Consider the following 25,432-nt stretch of genomic DNA (forward strand, 5'->3'; position numbering starts at 1 on the left):
ACAGCTGGGAGACAAATCCAGCCCTGGTATGGGCAGCTTCCCTCGGCAACAAATTAAGGTCATTCATCTATAAAATAGGTTTTGTACCATAAAGACCAGCGAGAGGACGGGTGCGCAGCTACCAGCAGAGCCAGCTCTGGTGCCCATAGCTTAGAATCACAGAATCATTCAGGCTGGAAAAGACCTCCAAGGTCCCCAAGTCCAACCTCAATCCACCCCCGCCGTGCCCCCTGACCGCGTCCCTCAGCGCCGCATCTCTGTGGTTCTGCTACACCTCCAGGGATGGGAACTTCCCCACCTCCTGGGCAGCTGTGCTGATGCCTGACCTCTCTCAGACATTTTCCCAATCTCCAATCTGTCACCCTGGGCCAAAGGCAGCTGGAGGAGCCAGGAGGGGCCAGGTGATGTGGGTGGTGGAAGGAGACAAGCTGGCAGCCAGGAGCAGCCCCAGTGCAATTGCAGCTGGGCACAAACCCCCCACCCTCCATCATCTCCATCCCATCACTGGCTTGAAGGAGAGCTCCAGCACCGAGGCTTCGAGAAACCACAACTGGCTTCTGCGACCCGAGTCCTCATCTTCAACAGCCCTTTCTCCTCCACCAGCCAGGCTGAATTTGTGTCCCAGCTACCTGGGTGAGCTGTACGTGGTTTAACCGCTGTGCTCAACACAGCTTCAGCCTTTGTGATCCCTACCTGAACTGCAATGCTTCCCACTGGAAGCTCCTGAGCAGGCAGGGCAGGGGCAGAAGGCAAGGCTGGGCTCTGCTACTGTTTCCAGCTACCACAAGGTGAGAAAGAATCTTTTCAGACAGTTGGGGTGGGGGGAGGGAGGAAAAAAAAAAGGCAGACGATATTAATTTGAAAAATATAAAATTTTAATAAAGGCTACATCTCTTAATTACAATAATTATTGTACCAAGTTGTTTTTGTTTTTGTTTTTGTTTTTTAAATGAAACTCTTTATAATGCATAATTTACAGTATAAGTAGAACAAAATGCCATGGCAAAAGTCATGAGTACAGGACTTGTAATAAAAGGCATAAAATATATTTGTACATAAACCCCTTAAACAAACAAGGGAAAGCTTGAACCCTGAATATAGGGCGACGCATGGCCTAGTAACACCATGCAGGCACAGGTACTGTACTGATTAAATTTAAAAAACACTAGAGATAGTGTATTAATATTTTCACCATACATTTTCTACAATATATACAGACTTACACAAGGTAGCAATGGCAAACAGAATGCACAGATTAACTTAATCAAAACCCAACTGTAGAAATGCAAGGTCTTGGGAAAGGGCTGCTGTGTCCTTGCATACGCAGTCGAAACTTTGCAAAGGGCTGCAGGGAGCTTTGCTGACATTTCTATTGGCTCCAATGGTCACTGTGAAGGTAAGGCCCAAAAAAACCCCACCACCCCAACCCCTCTACAAATCCACAACCGTCACAGCAAAGACACCCCACCATAGGTCTGTGTCCTTTAAATATAAACAAGTTGTGCTAACAACACTGAAGTAGAATGGCTAAAAGGTGAGCTATGTGGAACACAAGCGGGTTTCTAACGTGGTTTCTGTGCTGTGTCCTTCAGGTGTGCTCTGTACAGCAAGGGGAACTGGATGGCTCCTTTACAGCCCTCCTGCACTCGGGTTTTGCTCCAGCTCGCCTCAACACAGGCACTGAACGCCATGCTGAACCCTCAACCCTGACAGCAGCACAGCAAAGACCTCAGAAACCCACGGACAAAACAGCAGGTCAGCATTGCTGTTGTTACGTTGCAGCCAACGGACTGAGCGCTGAAGACCTTTATTTCCAATCAGAGCAGCATATGTTCAAATGCACCGGTCTCAAGATGAATGGTAGGACAGTATTTTTAATGTCGGGTTTTATTATTATTGTTTCTTTAGAAAAGTTTTCTCTTCGCTCAGAGAAATACTGGGCATGACGCTGTTCCTTCCCTCCCCAACCCTTCAAAAAATAGAAAATAATAAAAAAAAAAATAATCATGAATGTGCTCCTGGCCACACTCCTAGGCTTTAGACAGTGGGAACAGCATAAAAAAATAAAATCATCCTTCCTCCCATCACGCCACTTCCCAGCCCCTCTCTCTTCTCCATTGTTAAAGCAGCATATCCAAAAACTGGACTTAAGGGAAAACAGACTGTTCAATAAATATCAATAAGGATTACTGTTAAGGTAAGCTATACATAGTTTCTCTTAGTCCGTAGATTTCAGATCCCCGGGAAATCATATATTATGTATGGAAGTCTCTCAAACACGGTCTGCATCTCCAATAGCCAACAGTGGTCATGTTTTTAATAAATAGTACGGGGTTTTTTATCATCTCAGTACCCAACTCATGAATAATAAATGCCATTTTTTCCTCTAAGGCTAATTCAGCAAAGTCTTCATAGACTTCACTTTTTTCTTCATTGGTTCAAAACTTTCCTTCAGAACTTTTTTTCTTTTTCCTTGTCATCACTACTGTTGTGTGTCCAAAGGCTTTTTTTTTTTTTTTCCTAGCTTAAATTTTCTCAAGAAACACAGATGCCATCAATCGATCCTTTCTACTTTCCCAAGAATCCTTCCTTCGTACATGGGCAGAATTGTTTCGTCTTCCCAGATCTCTTCAAACACTGCACCGCAGTCAAACTCATCGCTTGCCTTTTTGAAGTAGTATCTGTGGCGAGGAGAATTAAAACACAGTTAAAAATCAAAAGGTAAAGTAAAGGATGCTTTGGCAGTTCTTTAAACCACTACGTTTCCAATCTCTCTCTCCTAGGACGCTACTTCAGTTCCCAGCGTGGCCAGGAAAAGCTTGGGGCTGGTTCCATATGAAAGCACTGCTGGCACCGCAGGGCCGCGCAGTGGGATGGCAATGGGACAGCAATGGGACAGTGCTGGGATGGAAGGAGCAGAGACAACAGCTTCTGCAGCACTGTGAGTAACCCACACGCCTTGGCAGGGGATATCCTCAGCAGTAAAGAAAATTAGAAAGCGCAGCGAATTCTGGTCAAATATCTTATTTGAAAGAATAAATAAATACAATTTCAAAGCAAAGCGTTCTTAAGGTTCCCCTCTCTCCCCACCTTCTTTCTTTCATGTGTTTTCTTGTTTCAAAGCGGAGGCCCAACATTAAAATTAGCAACTGTTATTAAAAGGAGAGGCTTTTTAGGCACACAGACGGATTAAAGGAAAGCCTTCCCAGCTTCCTGCAAAGCAGAAGCTGAAACCCTGTGGTACTTCTACAGCAAAACTGGGAGCTTCCCATTAGGAGCAACAAAATGCCTAATTCACATCTCCATTTTAAATGACTGAAACTACTGTATTTGCTTCCTGACGCTTGGTAGCGGTCACATGCAAAGAGCAACCCCCGGTCCAGCCTGCAAGATGTGACACGGGAAGGTCAAGTAGCAGTGTCCTGCATTCCTTCTCTTTTGCTCTGGGTCATTAGATCATGAAACCAATGCTCCCAGAGACAAAAAGTACCCCCACCCCTCCTGTGTCAAACAGTAAGGACCCCTCTATTATCCTGAATTAGACCGTTCAGCTTCTTGATTAAAGGTTCCTTTTATCCCGTTTCTAGCTTTCTTCCTTCTAAGGCTGCTTAATTGCATATGCAGAAATGAAGGGCTTCCATTCAGAGGGGTAGCATTTAGGGAGCCTGTCCGTCTGCCGCCGCGCACCTCCTCAGCCATGCCTGCTCCCTGCAAAAGGGCTTTGCCATCTCTTCCCCAGGAACGGGAAAACCTCCATCAGATGGATCACCAAAAAAAAGTCAGTGCCTGAGGGTGGTGGATGGCTGCTGGGTGGGAGAAGGAGGTTGCAAAAAGGGAGAGGAAATCAAGCTCCCTTTTACTACCGAAACTGAAAAGCCAAGGCATCCAAGGCATGCTCGTATAATCTGGGTGTGAAGTAGTGATGGTCATATTATGCATTTTTAAAAATCACCAGCAATGCTGGCTTTCAAATCTATCTATTTCTAGGATATGCTGGAGTTGTTTTGGTAGGGGGCTACAGGCTGGCTTCTTGGTTCAAGAGACTGAAGCAGCTCCATTTAGTCAAGGTGCGTTTAGGGTTTATGTTAGTCAAGTCATTCCAAGCCAAACTGCCACATGTTGTGTCCTTAATGGTTCAGCAAGGAAAACATCTTCACATCCTCCCAGGCTGTGCTTGCTGGCGGCCATGGCACAGCTCCCACCCTGTTAACGCCGCAGGTCAAGGCCACAATTCCCCAGGCCAGCAGGCTTGAAACAAAACCCAAAACAGGGAAAGTTTGAATGAATTACAAAGAACTTTCTCTTTCCTTTCCCCTTCTCCGCCCCTCCGCAGATAACAGCCGCTCTTCCCAATGACTTCCTCCCCAGGCCCAAACGCTGGCTGTGTTTACAACATTTTTATTGGAGAAAACATGCTGTGACCTTTTACATAATTACAACCTTATTTCACAGAGAAAAGGAGAAAAAAAAAAATATTTAAAAAAAAAAAGAGGAGGCAAAGCAAAATCCTCCCCCACACCATCTTCAAACAAGGCGCTGGGCTCTTATTTGCTCAGAAATGGGCTTTCCATTGAAACATATTTTATGTGGCAAGCTTTGCTTTTTTTTTTTATTTTTATTTTTTTATTCCTCCCCTCCTTTTTGGACATCTGGTACCAATAGAGCCGAGCAGGCCTGGCGTTACTGCTCTGTTTTTGAACCTCTGCCACGTTAAGATTACCCGACACCACCCAGTTTTTGTGTGTGTGTGTATGTTTGTTTTTTGTTAACGCCATCAGCGTTCAATCGCGGCTCGATGCCTTCGTTTTTGGGGCTGGGAGGAGCAAAGCAGTGAGGGTTGTGGGGCTGCCCCATGGCCAGCGGGCACAGCTCTGAGCGCAGGGAAGAGCAGGGCCTGAAGTACCCGCCTCGCAAACTGATTCAATCAATAAAGAATTTGGAGAGTCGAGCATTTATGCATGTCTTTGTGCATTAAATGAAAGGCAAAGGCTTCAAAGACATGCTTATTAAATGTGCCTTAAAAAGAAATCAATGCCAGATGTGACCAAAGCGGCCTAGTTAGTGCCTCCCCTAACACACACACCACTCCGGGCACTGCGGCCTTCTTCCCTGAAGGTCACCCGCAGTTTCACTCAAAGTCCAGCCAAAAGTCAAAGCTTAGATCAAAATGATTCCCTGGAGGTACACACATTTGTGTAATTAGTTTCACCTTGTGTCTGTGCGAGATAAAATACTGGGCACGTACCCAAGTTCCTTTTATAAATTTCAGTATTGTCTTTACCCAGGTGTAAAGGGGTGAGATCTAAGCAAAACATTGTTTCATCCTTGTCAGTCACTTAAAAACATTTTCTAAAGTAATTACAGTCTGACAAGACACAAATAATTGCACCTGGAGGGGCTTTCAGGCCACAGAGGTTCCAGTATCCTGCTATAGCACTCAGTCATCGCACAAAAATTGCTACTAAAGCAAACATTGGAAAAAAAAAGATTTTGGGGGGGGGGGGCAGGAGAATAAAGCAGCAGCAAATCACAGCAAGGCTCAGGAGACTGGGCTGCAACTGGGCTGTGGGGTTGCACCTGTGTTTGCAGTGTGAACGGGTGCGTGGTGGGCCAGGAGAGGCTCTGCAAGCTGAAAAATGGCACAGGGGTGAAAGTAACACCAGAAGCTCTCCTGGAGGGTATCCAGGTTGGGTGTATTTGCAGGTTGCTGCCATCTGATGGCAGCTGGGCGGGCTGCAAAGATGGCTTTTTGGGTAGGACTGGCAATATTTCAGCCCCAGCCCCACTGGGTGGCATCCAGAGACAGACCCTGGATTAGCATCCTTCAGCCCGAGAGCTCCCTGGGGTGAGTTCTGATCCGCATAGGTGGAATTTCCAATGCTAGAGACAAGCCAGCCATGGTGCACCAGCTGGAAAGTCCTCTTAACAAAACAAAATGACCATTTGGAAGTTAAATGGGAGGCTGCCAGTTACAGGGCAGGCTGCCTGGCTCTTTGAAGAAGTGCCAAATCCAGTGCAAATGCAATCCTTCAAGCTGGACCTTTCCCCCCTGCTCAGCCTGAAGGAGAAGTGGCAGACAGATGATCGCACTTGCACCCGAATCCACTGGGAGAGTAAAGCAAAAGCAGCCAACAAAGACACGGCCATGGGAACAGGAAGAGCAAGGAAGCAGCAAACTGGCTAAACTGGGCCCTGGGCAACCAGAAACGTGGGGTTTTGCTGGTGCCTGAGGAGGAACTCAGTATCACTGGCGGATTTTTCCCTACTAGGCAGAGTTTTTTTCCCCCTCACAAAGAGAAAAATCTTTTCAACAGCTGAAGCAAACTGGCCTACACCTCAGCTACGTGCCCAGTCCCATGCAGCATCTCAACCTCACACCTATCAGATTTATGGCAACACTGTTCAAACAACCACCAGGACTGGTGGGGCACAGATGGCACCGTGCCTGCTGCTCTGCCCCCAAGTTGCACTTGATTTGAGTGGGAAAAACATCAACAGCCTCCAAAAGGTGATGGTTGTAAGCATGTCATTGCGGGTAGCTTTGCACAAAGATCTGCTGATCCTTTTGTCTTATTTCAGTACATGAAAGAACTGCAAAGATTCTTACCTGTAATTTCCCTTTTTGCTCAGCTGTTCTTTAAAGTGCCCAAGTGTCAGGCTCTGGGCCTTTAACATCCTCCTGTAGGGAATTTCTTCTCCGCAAAAAAAATAGGTGACAACCAACTCACTAGACTGAGAGGTGTGAACAACAGGGAGTTTCTTTGGCTCTTTGTGGCTGTGAAACAAAAACAAAACACAACACACAAAAACTCTATTTTTCCATCTGAGAAAGGCAGTTTCACAGCGCTCAGCCCGACATGTAGCACTGGTCAGAAATACAGTGGGTGTGACCTGAAAGTCAGATATTCCTGCACTCCAAGTGAATTTGTCATGCTGTGTTTGCACAGCACTTAGCCCTGTGGGATGCTGGGCTCTGACAGCAGCTCCTGGTCGCTTTGATGGTGAAAGTATCAGCATCACAAAGTGCCCAGCCTCAGGGTGCATCTGGGCAGTGGAGGCTCAGCCCCATTTGCTGGATGGGAGAAGGAAGGGACGGAGGGGAGGAACTTGCTGGAACACCAGGCAGCAGGACTGATGGCCAGATGAGCGTGCACAGGGCTCACCCCACATCCCAGACCAGAGCACTGAACATATCTGAGTTTCATTAACAATCAATCTGCCTTCATACAAAGCATCTGACAAGCCTCCTCTAATGCACAGAACTACCTGCAGCTAACAGAGGCCAAATACTGCCAACCAAGGCACCTGAGGAACACAGGTGAGCTTATTTTCACCCATGAGCAGCAGGGATAAAATTAACTGCATCTTGTCATTTGAAGTAAGGAACACTTCTTAAGGAATAATTAAAACAATATTGCACAGCAAAATGGCAACGCTCTGGTGAATGCCCATGCAGCCAAACCTACAACTGCTTCTGAGGCAATGTACACTTGGCATGTCAAAAGGTCACAAAGTGTTAGTCCACAGTATTTAGTCTTCCTAATTTGTTCTAAGTCTTTGTAGAGTGGCTTCAGAAAAAAAGCTGCTAGCAAAGACAGCTGGTGGACTTAAGGTCAACCAATTAAAAATGAAAGGCTCTAGTCAGGTGCTCAGTCTGGACTTCAAACATTACTCATTGCTTAAGATGAAGAGGGTAAGAAAGAAAACTTTAATTATTTAGGCCATTTTAGACCTCTCTGTAGCAGATTTCTTGTTAAAAGAACCATCCTGTAATTAGACTAATCCAATCTTTGTCCACTTTACTGGAATGCAAGTTAAAAAGAGCCGGAGACAAGATTTGAGAATGTTTTGTTCTTTCTTCAAGAAGAATGTTTAAAAGACTAAACTTCAGATATAAAAATTTCCTGCTTTTTCAAAGCACAATCCATTTAATGAAAATATAATTATTACTATACATGCATATTTCCCAATCCTCTTATGCACATGCAATACTCACTCTTCTGTCGTTAGACTTGCATTGCAAAAAGGGGTGTTCCCCCCTGTACAGCAGTGGAGTGGTTTCGATCCCTCTGCTGATTTGAGGTTGAGCATCTGGAGTTGGAGGGGGACACATGGGGGGAGGAGAAGGAAAAGAAACAAAGATACGTTTTTCCAATTGTTGAAATACGATCCTCCTAATTGGAATCTCCTGTGGATTGTTAAGTAGCATTTTGTATCAACCTGCACGTGTTGTAAACAATCAAAGGAAGAATTAAAAATACTCGGAGCTAATGATCGTTCCGTGCCCAAATGAATGATAACCAGCCCAGCTCTCCACTTGGTGTGTAGCTGGAGTCCATCCCAGAGGAAAAACGGGCAAATTACAGCCATCAAAAGAGTGGAAGTAATACTCTACGATTCAAACTATTTGTACTGGGGTAGGGTGGGGTTGGAATAAGGAGGCTCATCCCTGGGGCTTGGCCAAGCTGTGCCGTCATGCAGCCCTATGGTCCGGCCCCCATCCTGACCTGGACCTCTACCGACAACGGGAGGAAGATGCCATCCATGCCTGCTACAGCCCTACCAGCCCTCAGCCTCCACCTGTCTGAAGAAGAGCACAACCCAACAGCCAGCAACCAGCCCCGGCTGAGGCTCCTTCCTTGCACAAACCCACGCAGCTCCCACATCCCAGCACCCAGCCAGAACGCCCCATCCCTCCCACCGCCCTTACCGTTGCTTCTGAGGCTTGGAGACTTCGGCGAGCCGGCGGCACGCTTCCTCCAACTGGGCCAGGGTGTTGGGCGGGGTGAGCGGGGGCATGGCGGGGTCCTGGATGAAGGGGTGGGCAGGCTGCGCCCCACGCGGGGTGGCTTGCTGGGCCCCCAGGGGTGGTGGCGCCGGGGCGCTCGCTGGGAGCCCCCTTGGCGAAGTCGGAGCCGTAGGCCTTCTTTGTGCTTGTGTGCTTGGGGAGGGGAGGAAGTCGGGTTAGAAAAGCTGGAAAATATGACTTTAATAGCAGCTCCTATTCTGCTCGCTCCCTCTCAAAAGTCTGTCATAACATGAAAGGAGGTTTATTGCCAAAAACATGACATTTTTGTGGTTTTTCTGGTTCTGCGGAACAGCTTTTATATTAAACCAGAGGACCAAAGAGTCTCATTTGTTTTTAGCGATTGTAAAAATAGACAGCCCATGTAATATATAAATATTTACCGGAGCGATATTGCTGTAGACAGCTGCATATTTACCTATGGGGCTTGTGCTTATTTTGTCTCTCGCTCTCCAGCATCCACTGCCAGACGTTCTGCGCCCGGTCCGCCTCACCGCCAGGTAGCTGCACCCCACTGGGGCCAGGCAGCCCTCCGTCCCCAGGCAGCAGGGTGATGCTCTCCACTCCTCGGCCCGGCCCTCTTGGTCAGCGTGCCTGTCCTGCTGATGGCGAGAAGGGGACAGAGCCCACCATTAGCCTGCAATTAGTCCCCTGTGCTGCCCCACCACCCAGCCTCATACAGCCCCGTTGCAGCGAGCTGGTGGGTTTGGGTGGGTGCAATGCAGAAAGGCTCGTGGCTTACCCAAAGGGCTCCAGTGGAGGGAGAGGTGGGTCAGCGCCCTTCGTGTGGCCCTTGCACTTGGAGAAGCAGTAGTAGTCGCTGCCTGCCGGGCAGCAGCACTGCACCCGCTGCGCTGCCTCCGCCTCGATCTGCTCCTTCGTCTTGGCACAGCATGATGTGGATTATAGTGGTGGTGGGACATGCTTGGTGGTCTGCTTGGTGATAAATCCTTACCCAGGAGGGCACAGGCGGCTGGTGAGGCAGTGCTTGGCTGCAGCTTGCCCCCCAGCAGGTGGTCAGGGGAGCGGGCGCGGGGGGCTGTGCCGGCCCATGCCAGGCGGACTGGCAGCCGGGGGTCTTCAGCACACGGGAGAGGTGCTCATCCAGGATGGCCTGGGGGTCCTCCTCGTAGCTGCCAGATGGCAGGAGTGAGAGCGGGTGCTGCTGGTGCTGGGGGGTTCACCATCTCCCGACCGCTTTGCAGGCTGGCAGGGAGCTCCAAGCCTTCCTTCTCCTCATCCTGGAAGAAAAATAAGAATAAGAAATAGATGCAAAGGGGACGGGCAGCTGGTGAGGGCGTGCCCCCACAGCTCAACCGGTACAAGAGCCACATTCCTCCCTGTACTCCTAGCCCTCAGCATGGGCAGTATGCAGCCCCTCTGCCCCCCCAGCCCAGAGCGTGCAGGGAGCTCTGCCCAGCCCCGGCAGGGCTAATCCTCCTCCTCCTACCTCCTTGATTTGCTGCAGCCTCTCCTCCAGACCTGTCCATGGTTTCTTGCTCCTGCTTCAGCTTCTCCAGCCGGGAAATGAGCTCCGCAGCAAAGGCAGCCGGGCTCCACCGGGGTCATCTCCTTGGGAAGGCGGTGGGTCCTCTACAAGGAGCGGGGACAGAAGGCACAAGGCATGTTTAGCAGGCAGTGCAGGGCGCTTAGCCGGAGCGGCATCGCCGGCCCCGCTACGCTTGTTGTGTCTCCATGTTTGGATGAAAAGACGACCGCAACTAGGCATGGTCTGCTCTGGATTTTTATGAGCTAGTGCTGTGGCCTCATGGAGTGACATCCTCCCCACCAGCGTTTGCCTTCGGCAGGAGCAGTTGGTCGCACTCTGAGGAACCCCGCTTGTTCTCTCTGTAGTACAACCAGCCCATCAGTAGCTACTCTGAAGTAGAAAATCTTCAAAGACTGTTGTCAAACATCAAAAAAGAAAAAAAAAAAAAAGAAAAAAAAAAAAAAAAAAAACCTCTGAGGTGGGAGGGAGAGACTTTACTCAAGGAATAAAGTGAGTATAAACAGAAAGGAGTTGGAAATTAAAAAAATAAGATGGGGGAGAAAAAGGGAAAGAAAAAAAAAAAAAAAAGTCAAACGGTTGCAGATCAGAGAAGTGCTGGTAATTTATTTCCTGGCTACACACTGGGCACCTTTGAGGTAGTGTTGTCTCAACAGTGTCCTAGATCTCTTCCCCCCCCTCTCCATCTCTTTGTACAGAAAATGAAGAAAGCTGCTGCAGGCTAGCGGTGCTACACTGCTGAGCTTGGCTGCTCAAGCAGATCTATCAAGGGAAAAAGGGAACATCTCCAAATCAAGTGCAGAATATAAAAGGCAAAACGAGAATTTCTGCCAAAAGAAGCAAACATGGCAGACAAACGGGGGGGTGGGGGGGTGTGAAGAGTGGGAAGAAAAAAAGAAGGGAGAAAGAAAGCATCCACCTGACTCTGCCCTCCTTCCTGCCACCCCCATGCAGCCCCACTCCACTCCCCCTCACCCCCACTTTCACTCTCTCCCCCCCCCCCCCCCCCCCCCCACCCCCTTTTTTTTTTGAAAGCAGAAAGCTGAACTGCCAACTCTTTCACATCCTAACCACCAGATGAGGTGGGGCCTCTCTCCGGCAACACTTAGCTCCAGAAATGATGGTGAGGGTAGAAAAAGGCCACTCTGCTGGAAATTGTCATCTTACACAAGCTGGCTCTATTCAGTCCCTGATCAAAGCACTGCCTTACAGAGAAAGTCGATTTGCACGCCCTGGGACAAAATAATCTAATTTACAAGCTCAGGCTATAGAACTTTCTTTATGGAAGAAGGGAAAAAAATACCAAAAAGAAAAGCCACATAACTAACCCCCCCCCCCCCCCCCCCCCACCAGAAACATCATCTATGATTTCTTGCTGCTTAAGACAGCAGAAATGAGAATTTTAGCATATTAATCTCAAGACAAGATGAGTTTATACTTGTCTGTGTAAACAGTTTATTCACTGCAGGAATCAGGAGTCTGCAAGTCAACAGAATTAGCAAGTCAGTGAGTTAATTTTCGAGAGCAAGGCTACTCCACAAACTGGATCCCCTCAAAGTAAAGCAGCGAGAGTTCTGGAGGCCACATATTTGCTGCAAATGTTTCTCTTTTGGAGAGCCTGCTTCCTGCCAGCTTACAACAGTGGGCTTTGAAGGCTGAGGGTAATGATGTGCATGAGGTGAAGTCGCTCTGTGTGGCACAGAGGTGTCAAGGCTGTGCCTGGCTGCTGCACCTGCAGCCAAGAAAGGCTCTGCTGGACCTAACCTGAGCATCCCTGCTTGAATTAAGCCAGGACGCCAAATTTAGGGTCATCAATGAGCCCTAATTAGGGCTTGGCTTCAAGGAAAGACCAGACATGACTACATGGGTTTCTGCAAGGATGCTCAGGGCACGTGGCTCCCACTTGGCACCCAGCAGCTTTTCAGGAAAGCTCAGGCACTGCGTAAGGATGGAATCACTTCACCCCTGCTCCATCCCCCCACAAAATGTCCTGACTCCAACCCAGACCTGCAGCTCCCACCTGAACTTACCGAAAATGAGGTAGAGAAACTTGACCGTTGGCCTTAACGCTGCGATGCATCTCTCTCTGGAGCTGCTTCTTGCTCCCAATTCTGTACGGGGGGATCCCATCTCTGCACATGGAAAAGAGGTCGCTGTCAGCTAGGGCTCCCCATCCAGAGGGGAGGCACAGATCAGTCACCACGGCTCCACGCAGCCACCTCGTGCCTCTACCCAAACCAGTTCTCCATCACCTCCAAAATAACCCAAGCATGCTGCAGGCCCACGTTCTCAGACATCTCGAGCACTCTAGATGTCACCTGGAGCCAGGATAAGCCTCCAACATCTGGCGGCTTGGGAGGGGCCCGTCACCATCCACACGGATGAGCAGTAATTAAGTAAAGCTAAAAAGCAAGCTGAAGGCAACTCTATGTGAGAAGACGCCCAGAAGATCCCATTAGCTTTACTCATGGGGCATCTTATAGAATGGCCCTTCCATTGACAGCTTTCTGCTTTTGCCCTTTGGCTTCATTGCATTTTTCACCACTTATTTAAGCTCTCTGAGATCACAACTTTCTTCCTGCTCAGATGTTTCTATAGGACACTGGCACTTATGAGTCAAGAAGGAAGGAGCTGATGATGAATGGCCATCAAAAAACTGCTCCCCCTCCCTAAGGCCCTGCTTGAGCTCTGACACAGTCCTCCTGCCCTGAGGGTAGGCACAGCAAGGGACAAGCAAATGTGGGCCTCCAACTTCAGGCACAACACTGTTCCTGTTAGCCATGCCAGCCCCTTGCCAAGAAGCCAAGCGAAGAGATCCAGTAATAACGGCACACTGCAATGCTGGCTCAAGACTATGCGGGGTGTTCTCACCTGGCCATGCAAAAAAATTACCCCACTGGGATTAAAGAGCCTTCCATAGAGAGGTGGGACAACAGGAAGAGCGTGCCTGAAGTCCTGAATGTCTGATTCACCCTTCTCTCAGACTTGCTGAGAAACTTTGATCTCTGGTCCAGTCCCTTTCATCCATCTGCCCCCACACCTTACTCATCCTGAGAGCAGAGAAAATAGCTCCAAAAAGCCGAGGTGGCACCAGTGTCACCCATGTCACCTCCTGCTCACAGTTTGAAGCGTGCTGCTTCAGGCCTCTGGAAGACCAGAGCCAAGCTTTTCAGTCACTATTAATAATAAGTGACTGTTTTAATGAGCGAAACTAAGCTGCAAAACCCAGAGTGAAAGAGCAGAGCAATCCCATCCCCATAAACTTGGAAATATACTGATAATGACAGAGAGCATACTGGGACTGTAACAGTCCCCAGTGCCTCAAGGTGATCATCAGCCTCTTCCAGATGCAGCCATGGACGTGTATGACATACAGGAGCTCACTGTCCCCACTGCAAGACACAGGGCTGCAGAGTGCTTTGCAGGGAAGCAGTGAACCATGGCCACTGGTGGCCCTCAAGTGTCCTGAAGGACACCTGAAGTACCTGCATGGGGCCGGAGGAATGACTGAGAGCAAATCCTGAGTGAAGGACAAATCATCTGCACTTTCAGGGAGACATATTGCCTCACTGCAGCTTCACTGAGATTAGGGTCTTTTAGGGAAAAGCATCACTTTAGGAAGTAAGGAGTGAAACAGACATCTAAAGGTAAGTAAAAATGCCATCATGCACACAAGCCATGCATCCATATATAGAGGCCAAATTCTGTTAACAATCAATGCAAGAAGAGGTGTCTTCTACCAGCAGCAGTCCAAGAGGCCAGATGGGGAGGAGCAGGGAGGGGGCACAAGGGCTGCACTCAGCATGGGGCACACAAGGACATGAGCAGAGGGTGTGGGTAGCTCCCACCTTGCTCCAGCCTGCAAGAGAGATGCTGTCCCCAGACTAACACTGTGGCCATCAGCCATCCCTGCAGGGTGTCCCCATGCTTTGGGACCATCCCTGCCCAGCAGGGATGCCCTGGGACAAGCAACAGAACAGGAGCAACTGACTTATGCTGTCCTTGCAGCCAAGCCAGGCGATGTGGCTTAAAAAGGAAGAGGAAAAAGCAATGTCTTGCAGAAGCTGACCCAAGAGCACAGCTCCTCTCTTGATTAAGATTCACCCTTGTTCAGGTTACTGTGAAGGCCACTCCTTCCTCCTAAACCTCCTCTGGCTTGCAGAGCCCAGATCAACCCTCTGCTCCCTGCTTTTACAGCCCTGCCTTGTCAGAAGAGCTTACAACTTGTAACAAAAGTGCAGAATTAAAGAAAAAAAAACACGTATTTCACTGTGATGAGAAGGCAGCAGTACTGCTCAGGAAAGCCAGCCTGCAGAATGAGGGGGGGGACTTCATAGCCAGTGTGACTGGGAGGAAGAATGGACAATACTGGGTGAGAAGGGAGGAGGAGCTGAATGAAGCATGGCCACCCCTGCAGCAGGGACAGATGGACGGAGCGGAGCCAGGCTCACTACAGCAGGAGATACTGTGGGGCACAAACCCCTGATGCTGAAATAGACCCCAACCTTGATGAGGAGAAAGCCTTTAAAATGAAAATGTGCTTGGGTCAGAGGTTCCAGCACAGAGCATAGGCTTAGGGTCAACCCAAGTGAAAAAGTGCTCCCCTCGATGCAACCTCTCCCTGCACCCCAGCAGCAAACTTTTGCGGCTCACTTTCTTGGCCATTAAAAGCTTGTAGGCTGAAGAACTGCAAGGTTTAGGCACTAATAGTAGAGTTTAATTATAAACACCTCAGCTAACCAGGCTGGGGCTAGGCCAATCTGTTTCTGGGGAAACACTAGCTTGAAGTCTTCTACCCAGTCAGCTGCCATTTAAGCTGAGCCAATTATCTTAGCCTTTTGACTCAGATTGTGCCTGACCTAACCTGAATGTAGTTTTACTGCTGCTTTGAAATATCAGACTCATGCGCATATGCATTCACTCCCATCTTCATTGGCAACGGCTCTGAAACAAGCCTCTGATCTTGCCAACATCAAAAGCCTGGTTTGTAAGATAAGGTAATATTTGAAGTTTGCTCAGCAGCATTCCCCTGTGTCCAAAGTAAATCCATAAATAAGATATAAGCAAATAAAAAAAAAAAAAAAATCCCCTTTCCTCTCCCCCACCAATCAAGAAATGGAAATAGAAATTTGCATGATGCTTTGTGGCCATTACAAAACACACACAGGCTGCTCCAGCACAGAGCACCAAGGCCGCCTGTGTGCTGCTGGGAGCCCCTCTCTCCTAAGTCCAGTGCAGTTCACGTGAGATTCATTTGGACAAACCTGACTTCTGCAGCAACGTCTGACAGACTTTTCCAGAACAAGTTTTTCCTCTCCACTTGATACCAATACGAGCCGAAAGAACTAATTTGCATTCTCACTGATGGACACAGAACAAAACCAGGGCCCCCGTCGAGGCGCAGCAGAGCTCCCAGCACAGCACAGCACCGCGGGGCTCCGTCGGTGCAGGCTCACCCCAAAGCTCCTCCTGCCAACCTCCAAACTCTCCATAAAGAAACTTGCCCGTCAGCCTCAACTTCAGCCGGTGCCTCCTCAAGCACCAACTCACGGCTCCCACCTCCACCATGCAACCCACCCTGGCGTGGCCGTGCCATCCCCGGATGGAGCAGCACCGCAGCGGGATGCGCGCTCCAAGCCCCCAGCCGCCCCCCAACCTGGAGCTGCGGGCAGTTTAATCAGCCAAGCTTCCCCAAACTCTCACAGCCTGCACGGGCCATTGTTATGGCAGGAAAAAACAGGCAGGCTCCTTTCATGCGCTGCTTTATGGGGAGCTCCTATTCACTTGTTCAAGGAAATTTCAAAGCGGGCTGCTACCCTCTTATCCCCGCTAAGCTCCCCTGGACTAACAATGGGCTGAAAGCGATTCAGTTAAGCCTTTCATCCACCATGCACTTTATTTCTCACTCAGTGCTCTCATCTGTATAAAGGCCTACAATTGGCATTGCTGTGAAGAGAGGGTATAATCCTAGCCCTGTGAATCCCAAGTGACCCTACACTGGTCCAGAAATGACTAACCCAATGAATGCTCTGTTGACACATGATCACATACAACCAGAGCCAGTAAGAAGAAATAAAGAAGTCACCCTATGATTCAGCTCTTTTATTTAATGCCAATATTGTTCAATAAGGGAATCTGGTGGGACAACAAACTATTTTTTTCCGTAATATCAGTTCAAAACACACTTGTGTATTAAGAAAAAAAAAAGCCAAATAAAAAGCTTTTGTTTACGCATCAAGGATTTTTGGTAAATCCTGTTTTCCATTGTGCATCATCATGCAGCACTGTCAACTGAAAAAACAGCATGCAAATCTGTCCGAGTACACAGGAATCACTGCCACATCCGATAGGCACAGAGGAAGGTTCAGTTCTGGGGATGCAGACCTGGAACACAGCACTGTTATCTGACAGGCTGTGTTTCTGGAGGATCTGCATTTAAGTGAGGATCATGGGACACAAACAGAAACATCTGCCTCCTAACCAGTAGAAGAAAGTGGTCCTTCAGAGCACTATGTGAGTCCTACTGACTCCCCTACCTCCAGACACAAAAATACCATTTCTCTTCTGCTGGGGTAGGAAGACTGTGGGAGAACACTCAAACTCTGCACACTGCTCAGTGGTGAGGAGGAAAAAACAGATCCTGCCACAAAACCATCTCCTCCCTGTGCTCCTAACACATTCAGACCTGATCCAGGCAGTCCCGTTCAAAAGGTTCTTTGAAGGCTGCCCCAGCCACACCAGCTGAGCAGCTATTTGCCCCTTCAGGTCACTGGCCCTATTAATGTACATTCTGACATTACCGATGAACCTTAATTACAGAAAGTGCTTCCTACAGGAAGTAATCTCCTCCTCTTTGATGACTGATAACTAGTTAAGGAAGCCTGGCCTTAAGACAAAAGGCACAGGGAGATTGCTCCTTGGGTTAGTCAGGCAGTACTATTAGCATAGGGGAAAACACGTTTGCTCAGCTGCAAAGTGCCAACAGAGGGGTTCATCACCTCCTTCCATCCGATACCTACGGCAACGGCACACAGAACGAGGCCACCAGGCCTGGCTGCCCTCTGGGTTTGGCTGGGCCCACAGCTACCTGCAGAGCATCAGTACAGCCAATTGGAGATGGTGCACCCCAAAAAGGACCCAGCCAGCACGGGGTACTTACACACTGCTGTCTGTCATCGACATGGAGTCATCTGTCAGGGCATCACTGGATATTTCACTGTCGTTGGCGCTGGTCGCTGGGGCGAAGACATAGCCAGAACTCACGTGGTAGGGGTTAACGGGATCATTCCTCTTGAAGGACCTAGAGATAAGCAAACAAGAACCCAGTTATCAGCCAGGCTTGGGCTGGAGCACAGCACGTGAGCTTAGCTCTAGCACTCTCCTTGTGGGAACCCAGTACATCCCTTGAGAAGCACCAACCACCCACTGCTCACACCAGCTCCCTGCCAGCAACAAGGCCACGAGCAGGGCACGCTGTCCAAACCATGCTGCCCAACAGCCCAACATTAAAGATGTGGCTATTGGCAAAGGACACACAGCTCAGCAAACCCCAGGAGGCGCCCCAGGGCATTTTGATACCTTTAGAACCTTGGTCCTAAGAGCCTGGTGCCGTACTGCTGAAGCCAGCAGGAGCTCTGCCACCAGCAAGCAGCGGATCAAGAAGTTCATAGCTTGAGTCCTACTGAGGACCAGCTCATAAATGCTTAAACCTACTCCGAAGAGAAGAGGCAAGGCACCTTTGAGAGAAGTTATGGTATCTGTGTATCTGAACCAAGAGAACTGCCTGGCATTGCTAAGTAGGACCCCCACACATCACGGCTGCAACCTGCTGTCCCAGGCCCCCCAGAGAGAGGTGCCACCTTCCTGGCACCACAAAGCCTCATCTTCAGGGTGAACCTCCTCACTGAACAGCATGGGATTTCTTGTGCTTAGGGCTGGGTGAGGCAGGAGGAAAGCACGAGGGCAGGAGCAGCTGCAGGTGGCAGCTGGAAGGGAACAGCTTCATCTGAAGAAGCAAAACCTGAGCCCAGCCAGGATGGCTGAGCCGTCCCCACCACCCATCCGCAGGCAATGCTGGGAGCTGCGATGGGGTCACTGAGCAGGGAACCTCCGACTCAGCTGGGATCAATCCCCTATCTTGGCAGGCGATAAGGGGATTATGCAGGGAGGTTTGAAAGCTGTGTGTTAAGGTGCACATTTTGTTCCCCTGAGAGGGAAGATGGGGTTGTTAAGCTTCTGCGTTTGTATATCAAAGCAAAGGGCCTTGTCATCTGATAAGGACTGCTGATTTTAATAATTAGGGCCACTTACCCAGGACTTGGGGGCCTAAGGAATGTGCCAGCAGGCTCGGCAGGTTTTTTAATGGGCTTTCAAGGTCCCCACCCCCACAGCAGGGCTGGGGGGAGCGGTGGGATGCAACAGAGCGACCCTAATAGGGGGCAGCAGCTGCCCCACTGCTGTGCACCCCTCCCTTGCAGCATGGGGAAATGGGGGCTTTTTACAGAGCTTGGATTAAAAAGAAAGCAAGAAAAAGGAAGGGAAAAAAAAAAATGTTATTAAAAAAAAAAAAAAAAAGGAAAAGAAAAAAAGAGGGGAAAAAAAAAAAAAAAAAAGAAGGGGAGAAGCTGGGCCTCTCTGGTATGAGGTGCAGGGCTGGGGCTGCTGCAGGTACTCAGCCCAGCCAGGGCCGCATTCCTTTCCAAGGGAGGCCAAGGCACTGCTGATGGGGAGATCAAGATGTTAGAAAACATATAGCTGCAAAAAAATGAGATAGTGAGGAATGCCACAGGAAAGAAGTTAAATCTTCAAAGATAAATTAATTCCACATGTGGGTGAAAGCTAAGTTATCCCACTACTACTACAAAGGAGTTTGCTAAACGCATGCAGCCTTCTGCTGTGATTCAGAGGGATGTGAAGTCCCTGTGACACTGCGTGGGTCCTTGGTGGGCTTCCAGGGGATTGTGCAAGGGATGCAGCTCTTTCCTAACTCTGATTCGAAACCATCACGGGTCTTAAGAGCACACAGGAGGACCACAGAGCTCAGTGGGGTGGGATGCTCCAGGGTCCTGGATCAGGATGCACTGGGGTCCAGGCGCACAGCCCTCCCCACCTGCCCCAGGAGGGCCACATTCCTGCGCTCTCCCAGCAGATTGCTAGAGAGGCTGTGCTGGGGGTGGAGGCAGCAGCTGCTTATGAACACAGCACAGGGTGTGGAGGTGTGTCCAAACGGTGTTCGGAAAGATATAATTAGAGAAAGTGAAGCCAGAACTCACTCCTCTTCCCCAGTCTGCAGCACCGCTTCCCCCACCGAAGCCTCACTGATGGAAAACCCCCAAAGTTCACCTATCTTTAAAGCAAGTCCCAACTCCACAATCTTCAAGCCCAACAGCCCCTGCTCATTTTCCACATTCCTTTTTTGTTTATTAATTGTTTTATTTTCACGTGACCACCTGGCTGCAGGAATTGCCCCCAGCTGCATCACGCTGCCTGCAGGGGCTGGAACTGCTGTGGAAGCAGTGGGCTCCAATGCAGCCCCAGCTCCACGTGCAGCTCTCCAGCTGTCAGGCAGCAGTTGCTTTGGAGCTTTATGGAGAACACTTGATGTTTCTCAGACTGTTCTTATCTGGATGCAACAACACACAGCATGCAACTCTCTCTGCCCCGTTAGGCCATTGGTGTATCAGAGCTCAGGGCCGTTATGATTCTAGGGGATCCTGGTTGCATCTCCTACTACCAGAGGGCCATTGAAAGTGTGTTTTTTTTATTGCCAAACTGTGCTTTTTCAAAATAAGAGCATTCTGGCACTTCAAACCACAGAGAGAAAAGAAAATCTACCAGGAGCATTTTGAGGCAGAACGGAACCTCATTAAGTACCTTCTTGGGACAAACATCATAGGGCACTCACAAGCTTAAAGGCAAAAAGAAAAAATGTACAAACATGGGGGGGGGGGAGAAACATATTTTAAGAAAACTATGTTAATCACAGCTTCCATACTCTAATTGTAGAACACTGCTTCGAGCATAACTTTACAATGGCATCATTTACTTTGATAATTGAAGCCAAACTCAGTTCCAATAACTTTGCACACAACAGCTCCACCGGCGCGGCGTTCAAAGGGCAGGAAGCCTCGGAGCCAGCACTGCTGATGAATGCAGGGCTAATGGGAGGCAGATGAGCCCACCGTGCTCCCAACACCACTTCAGTGGCACTGACAAGGCCAGAGAGGAGAGTGGCTCTGTGCACACAGACTGATGTGTGATAAACTTAGAAGGGCGTATAAATAATGGCTGGGATTCCTAGACAATGGGGCCAGGTCCAGCAGTGCTGATGCTGGGGATGAAGGCTCAGCCACACGCTTCCTGCAGAGTGCCATGGCTTTGGCCACAACTCTGTGCCTTGGGATTTCCAGGTGCCTTCTGGCCCCAAATCTTGGATCAGGTGCACTCAGCCCCATGCTGCTCTGCTCTCACAGTCCCACTGAGACCCAAGTGGGAAGAGCCTGCACAGTGCTTCCAAATCGTAGCACGCTGGGTCCAGGGCAGGAATTCTTTGATTCCATTGCACGTATGAGGAGGGAGGTGTGGTTTGGCCACTCACCAGGAAAGACTTTGTGGGAGCTTCAGCTCCAATCCTGAGCGCCTTCCTAAATGCTGACTGATGAGAGATAACCCATCCACATGCTCTTAAAACACACACACAAAAGTGGCTCTGCAAATGGGCAGCTCAGGGAGGGACCGAGAAGCATCGCAGCTTGACCTCTCTCTCTTTGCACTGAGATCTCTTGGCCCCATGGAGAGCAAAAGCTCCTGGAAATTTAACAGGAGGTGATCAAAGCACAGCACACCACCTAACGTCCTAGGAGGGCAGATCTGACATGTGAGGAGCAAGCTGCATTCATCCTGGGACCAACAAAAAGAAGGAAAAAAAGAAAAAGCCCACAAGTGCTAATCAGAGAAGCAGCCACAGCTGTGCAAGAGCTCTTGTGGACCTGGAGCATGTGGGCTTCAGCAGGGCCTGCAGCTCTGGCAGGACACCACACTGAGCCCCCCCAGCCCCAAACACCAACAAAGCCTGCAAGATGAAAGCACCCAACATCCTCTCCTGGAAAGCAAGCAGAGGGCAGCAGGTCACAGCAGGCTCTGGAGAACAGCAGACTGTCAGACAGCAACACTGAGGCATGAGATGAAGAGCCCCAAACCCCAAGTCCTGCACACAGCTGCCAGCCAGAGCTCCCATCCTAAGCAGCCTCCCAGCACAACCACAGCGGGATGAGACGCGTTTCCCCCCCCATCCTGGCCATCACCTCTTCTCTGCCTCCAGCAGGGGCAGAGATACCAAACCAAACCGCATCACCCCGCAGCACGCAGGAGGCTGAGCCCCACGGGCTGCCTGGCACCGCACAGCCCCACAGCGGGCAGCTCGGCGCAGGGCAGGAGGAGCGTTCCGGCACTGCCTCCCCCGCTGCGCTGCCGTGCCCTTTGATGTCCATGAATCACAGACAGCACTCCAAATTCCCCTAACCGAGATGTCAGGCACTTACCAGAGCTAAACCCAAACTCCCCATCCCGCAGACAGGAGCGCACATCTGCCAGCAGAGCCCTCTCCTCTCAACCCTGATTCAACGAGCCACGCTTATGGCAAGGGTGGGGAGAGGAAAGAATACATTTTCAGGGGATTATACAACTCATCATTCGCTCATCTGAGCCTCCTTCCCATCCCCCTTCGCTCGCAGAGGGCTGTCCCTCTCCTCACCATCACCAACACACCAGAGGGGTCGGCGGGCAGAGTGCCCCCAGCCAAAGGCTCTACCACCCCCAGCACAGGCCACGTCCCCTCCAGTGCCATCAAACAGCCACAGCCTTGGCCCAGCTTGGACCATGCAGCAGGACAGCACCCAGGTGTGCTATTCCCCTACACCTGGGCTTCCCCTATGACCTTAACTACTTCGTTTTAAGTATCCTTCTGTATACATTGGCCCAAAGCCACCCCAAATGGCTCTGACACGACGCCAACCACAACGCAACGAGAGAGGCTCCGTATCACACAGCCAAAACAAAAAGATGATTTTCTGCGAGTTGCACAGTTGGGTGTAATGAGCTCGTACGTTTCCTGCTCCACGACCACACAATTGCTTCCCGCATAACCAGCAGAGTTAAGCCCTGGCTGATGGGGAAGTCGGGGAGCTGGCAGGTTACATTATTCATGTGCCTCTATGATCCTCTCCACCACTGTGCTTAATAGGTTTGAAAGTCGAACCAATAATTAACGTGTGTCCGGAGGACATAGTTGCTATGAAGTTTTTGATCTATACGAACCGAAAGAGCCAATGGGGCCGAAGAGCACAGCCTCTCCTTTTCCCTCCGCAGAGGGAGCAAAAAAAAAAAAAAACCAAAACACAAAAAAAACAAAAAAAAAACCCCAAAACCCAACGCCCCCAAATCCCCCTGAGCCCCCCCACCTCCCCCACACGCAGCCCCAGATCCCAGCACAGCCCGTTTCCCAGCTCCCCTTACCTGTACCCATTCTCCAATGTCTCGGTTGCTCTGACGCTCGCCGTAACCCTCAGCGTTTTGCTGGACAGCCCAACCACTGAAGGCAGCATTTTGCTTTTGAAGTCGGCGCAGCTCCATTCCTCCTCCTCGTTCAAGGTCGGCAGATAGCCACAGACAACTTTTAAGCTCCCCAGCCCATTGCTGCTCATGTAAGCGGGGTTCTCTCCTCCGCTCCGTACGTATTCGAGGTATATATCAGAAGTTAAAAACATCTGGTACGCATTTTCCTCCATCACAGTCTGGATCTCAGTCTGTGCCTGATCAAACATGATGGAATCTATCTGCTGCTTCTTGATGCTATCCCTTATGTAGGTCTTGGTAGCAGGCTTGAGCTGCTTGGAGACGATGCTGTTGTTCTCGATGTACCTTTTGTAGATAGCTTTGGCTACTCTTGAAGTTTTGGTATCCTTAAGGTCCATCTGCCTGAAGCCATTGCAGGCAAACCAGAAGTCTAAGGTATCCACGCATTTTTCCCTTTCCAAGAAGGTCCGAAAGAGATAGGCACCATCTTGATCTCCCAACAAGGAGTGCAGGGATTTGGTCCAACGGGCCAGCGGGGAATCGGGGGACGCGCTGCCCTCCGGCTCCCCCAGCCCGTTCTCATTCCTCCGCGGGGCAGCGGGCACCGGCATGGCCGTGAAGCTTTGGCTTTTGGCGAGAAAGGAGCTGTGGGGCTGCGGGCATGGCGGTGCCTCTCCCTCCTCCCCCGGCACCGGGGGTCGGGGCGCGTCCTCCCTGAAGCTGCTGCCGGGGTCCGGGAGGTGGGCGAGGAGCACGGCGCTGCTCATGGCTCCGGAGCGGGGCTGCGGGAGGCTCCGGGAGCTGCGTGCCGCTCGCTCGAGTCAGCGGGGGATCCTGGGAGGCTCCTCTCTGGGAAGGGGAAAAAAAAAAAAAAGGGAAAAAAAAAAAAAAAAAAAAGGGGGAGGAGGGGGGGTGGGAGGGGTAGGAGGGGGTGGGGGCGAGTGGAGGGGGGGGGGGGGGGAGAGAAAAAAGGAGTATTGATCTAATCAAAACCAGATCCTCCCGACATCAAAGGCAAAAAGTAAACAGGCTTTTCAACTCTTCGCGTTCACAAAAAAAAAAAAAAAAGAAAAAAGAAAAAAAAAAAAAAAAGAAAAGAGAAAGGGAAGGAGGGCAGCGCGGCGCTCCCCGCAGCCCGACCCGAGCGCAGCGCTCCGCTCAACTCCCCGCTCACTTTAAGCACCCCCCCCTCTCCCCCCCCCAAAAACACTCCGCTCCCCCCACGGCTCGGGCAGCCTCCCACCCCACCCCCGCAGCCCCCTAAGGCCGCACGCCCGGAGGGGGCACCGCTCGCTCTGTTTTGGGGCAATCCCGAACCGGGGGGGGGGGGGGGGGCGAGAAGATGGGGCTTTGCGGTAGTTTGCGTGGAGTCCGAAAACGGAGCAGCGGCACATCCCCCAAAATATATAAAAATTGGATATTTAAGGCAAAAAAAAAAAAAAAAAAGGGGGGGGGGGGGGGGTGAGTGGGGGAGGGGGCAAGGAGCAATGGGGAACAGCGGCCGTACCTGGGAGCAGCGGGGCATCCCGGGCCGGGCAGCCCGGCCGGAGACATCGGACCGACTGCGGGAAGAGGGGAATAAAAAGCAAAGAACCGGAGGGGGGGGGGAGAAGACACGGGGGGGAGCAGCCCCGGGCGGCGCCGACCCCCTTGGGCCGCGTTGGAACGGGAGTGCGAAATAGCAGCGCTAATAAATAAAAACCTGCTGCAGAAATGGCGACGGCTTGGGAGGAGAGCGAGGAGCCCGAGCGGGCACGGAGGGAGGGGACGGGGCGGGGGGGAAAAGTCCGGAGCGACTTCGGGCCGCGCGCAGCCCCGGCCGCGCCCGCACACCGCCAAACAGCAAGAATTAAAATCATCATCATCATCATCATCACCCATCTGCGTGCCCAGCGATAAAATAAAACCCCGCGGGGAGCGCAGCCGCTGCCCCCCATCCCCTGCTGCCACTCACCGCGGTGCCTGGAGCTGCTGCGCGCCCGCGGCCCCGCCGCTCTCCGCCGGCAGCGCGCAGGGCTGCCCCGCGCCTTCCTCCTCCTCCTCCTCCTCCACCTCCTCCTCCTCTTCTCCCCGGCGGTGTAACCGCATCGGAGAGCATCGAGGGGGAAAGGTGGGAGGGGGGGAAGCTGCGAGGGAAGGAGCCCACTGCGATCCGCACCTCCCTCCTCGCCCTCCCCTGGATATTTATTTTATTTATTTTAAATACAAAAGCGTTGGCCCCGCCCCGCCGCCTCCCTCCATCCCTCCCTCCCTCCCTCGCCGGATCCCCCCGCCCCTGTCGCCCCCCCCGCACCCCCCCCCCCCCCCCCCCAGCTCCGGGCTCTCCCCGCCAGCGCTGGGCGCATCAAAGCGGGGCCGGCGGAGCGGTCCTGAAAGGGCGGTACTCAAACACAGGGGAAAGGGAGAAGGGAAAAAAAAAAAAAAAAAAAAAAGAAAGAAAAAAGAATATAAATAAGGAGGAAAAGAGGAGGGAAGCGCTCCCCGCATCGCTCGGTGCATCCCCCCACCCCCACCTCGCGCGCCCCCTGTGAGAGGCGAGCCTCCCG

General features: G+C 50.9%; 1 protein-coding gene across 1 annotated transcript; it reads right to left on the reverse strand.

Moving 5' to 3' along the window:
- Positions 1-2,499: 2,499 nt before the first annotated feature.
- AXIN2 (axin 2) lies at positions 2,500-25,049 on the reverse strand. Its single transcript, XM_048965028.1, is given in 22 exon segments — positions 2,500-2,681; positions 6,608-6,775; positions 7,997-8,042; positions 8,045-8,091; positions 8,711-8,844; positions 8,846-8,933; positions 9,225-9,382; positions 9,384-9,408; positions 9,549-9,690; positions 9,693-9,723; positions 9,725-9,759; positions 9,762-9,843; positions 9,845-9,865; positions 9,867-9,983; positions 9,985-10,047; positions 10,257-10,289; positions 10,291-10,359; positions 10,361-10,397; positions 12,344-12,445; positions 17,473-17,613; positions 22,827-23,735; positions 24,841-25,049. Coding segments are annotated over 21 exon segments (2,493 nt in total). The 5' UTR covers positions 23,654-23,735; positions 24,841-25,049; the 3' UTR covers positions 2,500-2,554.
- Between the last annotated feature and the right edge of the window lie 383 nt (positions 25,050-25,432).

Source organism: Lagopus muta, chromosome 18 (assembly GCF_023343835.1).
Source record: "Lagopus muta isolate bLagMut1 chromosome 18, bLagMut1 primary, whole genome shotgun sequence".
Classification (NCBI taxonomy): Eukaryota; Metazoa; Chordata; class Aves; order Galliformes; family Phasianidae; genus Lagopus; species Lagopus muta.